Source organism: Amaranthus tricolor, chromosome 10 (genome assembly GCF_026212465.1).
Source record: "Amaranthus tricolor cultivar Red isolate AtriRed21 chromosome 10, ASM2621246v1, whole genome shotgun sequence".
Classification (NCBI taxonomy): Eukaryota; Viridiplantae; Streptophyta; class Magnoliopsida; order Caryophyllales; family Amaranthaceae; genus Amaranthus; species Amaranthus tricolor.
Window position 1 is genome coordinate 11,995,045 of NC_080056.1, and position 3,268 is coordinate 11,998,312.

General features: G+C 29.3%; 1 protein-coding gene across 1 annotated transcript; it reads left to right on the forward strand.

The window, feature by feature from the left end:
* The first annotated feature begins 222 nt into the window (after nucleotides 1–222).
* On the forward strand, nucleotides 223–1,980 carry LOC130825066 (antiviral protein II/III-like). The gene is made up of 2 exons (XM_057690097.1): nucleotides 223–531; nucleotides 959–1,980. Exon 2 carries the CDS (start codon nucleotides 978–980, stop codon nucleotides 1,809–1,811), a length of 834 nt encoding a protein of 277 aa, XP_057546080.1. The 5' UTR covers nucleotides 223–531; nucleotides 959–977; the 3' UTR covers nucleotides 1,812–1,980.
* Nucleotides 1,981–3,268: the final 1,288 nt, after the last annotated feature.

A 3,268-nucleotide genomic window follows, 5' to 3' on the forward strand; every position in this document is an offset into this window, starting at 1 on the left:
GGGAATATAATCCCTGATTTTATATGATTACAGATCTTTAATTACTCATTTTAGTTAATTACTCATTTTAGTCCTATCTATTTTAGGCAATTACTGTATCTCCAAGCTAAGTCTTTGTATAAATATTAAGGCTGTATTTATGATGAAATAATACAAACACAGTATTTATTAACCCAAAATTAAGCTTTCTTAAATCTACAGTGTGATCCATTAGAAAGTTGTTTTCTTTTTATAATGACTCGTCACATATTAACCAAAATCCGAGTCCTCCTACAAATAATAAAGTAAGCAGACTAGATGGACGGTGGACAAATAAGTGAAGGATGAAATCAATAGAAGATAATGCAAATTTGCAAAGAAGACGCACACAATTCTCGTGGTACAAGATATTGATGCTTATTTAAAGGAATCCAGCCTTTCTTCAAAACTCATACTATCGCAACAATAACTTCACTACATTAAACACTTTAACCATCATTTTCTCTATTGTTTTCTTATCGGATCCGCTCATTACTTGACCATCATACTGCTGTAAGTTTCTTTTTTTTTTCTTCCTCTTTTAAAGATCGTAAATAGTTAATATTAATGATCTTTACATTAAACGAATTAAATAAGATTTGACTTGATTATTTTACAAGTTTATAATTTATAAATTAAAAATAATATACAAGTTAATTGAGATGGATAAACAATCAATATTATTGTATAACATGTTTGATGTTTCATTTTTTTTATGTAAGTCTGGTTTTTAATTCTTCTTTTCGTTTGATTTCTTTATCTATAGTAATATTTAGTAAGATGTTAGCCATTTTTGTATTCAGTTATAGATTAGAATTATTTGCGTTATATGTTAATTCCTTTTATATGTCAATTGTTAACAAAGAAAATTATTTGATTATATAGTTTGGTGATAATTTTTAGATTTTTTATAGACATTGAATTTATACTAATTTGACAGGTGAAACAACAAAACGAAGATGAAAAAGATAACAAATTTGGTTTATATCCTGGTAGCCATTACAACAAGTGTGATCCTTCAATGGACTTGCAATGCAGCAGATCCAAAATTCATTGTGACTAATGGTGCTACTAGCCAAAGCTACTCCACACTATTGAATGACTTTCGAGATAGAGTTAAAGATCCAAAACTAACAGGAACTTATGGATTTCAAAACAATTTACCAGTTGTAGCTGCACCTACAAAACCTGCTAAGTATCTTTACATGGATATTCAGGCAGATAATGGAATAATCACTGCTGCATTTGATAAAAACGATCTCTATTATATGGGTTATGCTCACACTGCTGATGGAGTCAAGAAAGTACGTCTCTTCAAAGACGCTCCAACTGACGTAAGGTTGATTTTTCCCGACGTTACAAATAAAAACAATCGATATTATTCGACCATAACTGGAAACTATAATAATCTTGGAGATCGAGCCTCTGTAGGGTTGGGAGCTAAACCACTTAATAAGTTTATTAGTGAAGAAATCTATACAAAAAAGAAATTTGATATGACAACAGATAAAAAGCTAGCGCTTATGGTCATCCAAACTATTGCAGAAGCAGCGCGATTTACATATATTGAGGGTGAAATCGTGAGTAAATTTAGTGATAATAGTGGATTCAAATGTAATGATAAAGCCAAGTCACTGGAGAACAATTGGGAAAAAACCAGTAAAACTGTCAAGGGTTCTACTGGTCCTAGAATTGATTTGGAATTAAAAGATGAAAATGGTAAAGTAGTCTGGAAATGGTTACAAGTCGGAGAATTAGTTGATGTCATCGGGATTCTTAAATATCTAAAGTAGAATGGAAATGTCTTCATGTCATATAAGTATATGTTTAGTAGCTAATAATGAATAATGAAAATGCAACAATAAGCTAAGATATTACATATTGTTGTAAGTTCAAAGTTGTAACGACTTCTGTGTTTTTAATATGGAATAAAAAAGAGTGTGAAGCCTATATAAACAAGAATATAGTTTTGTGTTTATACAAATAAGAATGCTAATTTATAGAATCAATCTTAAATCTTTTCCTAATGATATTTTTAACCTATTTTATTTTCTAACAGTCCCCCTCAAGTTGAATCATTGGTTCAGAGGATCTTCAATATCCAACTTGACAAGTGTATGTTTAAAGAATTCAAATCATACTCCTCTTGTAAAAATATTTGTTAAGTGCTCCTTTGACCGACCATAAGGAGGGCTTATGATTTTTTCTTTTAAATTTTCTTTCATGAAATGTCGATCAACTTAAACAAATTTGATTCCATCATGTTGAATAGAATTTTCAAAGATACTTAATGCTATTTTGTTATCACAGTAAATTTCACAACTTCCTTCTTGTGTGAAACTAAGTTCACCAAATAATGTCCTAAACCATAAAACCTTAGTAATTCCTTTAGCAATACCATGCAATTTTGCTTCAGCGTTGGATAAAAGTTACAACTCTTTGCTTTTTGCTTTTGTTTTTTCTGCTTTTCAAGTTACAAAATTTAATCTAACAAAGAGTAAAATACTCTAAAGTGGATTTCTTTCACTCTATCTCGACCGGCCTAATCTACATCTGTGTATACCCATCCTAAGAGTTCATTTGAGATATCTCAAAATTCAAAATACAACTTTCATATAATGTATTAGTGGGTTATACATAAATATGCTCATAATACTAAATGTGTAACAGGAGCGGTAGTCGCATTACATAATTAACATTATAATAATGTTTAAAATAAGTAATGCGGAAGTCTATAATATCAAACTGTTAAAATCCATTATATTTAAAATTGTTTAAAATGTAATTTTAAAATATTACAACTCAAATAAACAATGCATAATGTTCGCTCAAAATATAATAGAAGCATAAATATACCATAATCATTAAAGTCATCAAGTAAAATAAAATATAGTTAAGCTAGTTTATATTTCTCTTGAAAAATTAGGCATTTGTGACCATCATGCTCCAACTTGAGGAGGGATGTCAACGATTTTATAATAACTATTTGATTGCATACTTCTCGGAGTAATTATAAGAAGGCTTATTGTATATATTACAAATGTTCTGCACATTACTCTTTGTGCGAAGTAAACACATCTCAAACCTTTTTAATAGTTGCTAAATAATGACATACACTTTTTGATTGTAGAGTCAATACAGGTATCAACGAAAATTCTTTTGTCTAGTTTTTTACTCTATGAAAAAAATATATGAATTTTGAATTGTTCCTTTAGTTTGGACTTTCCCTACTATTTATTTGCCTCCTATA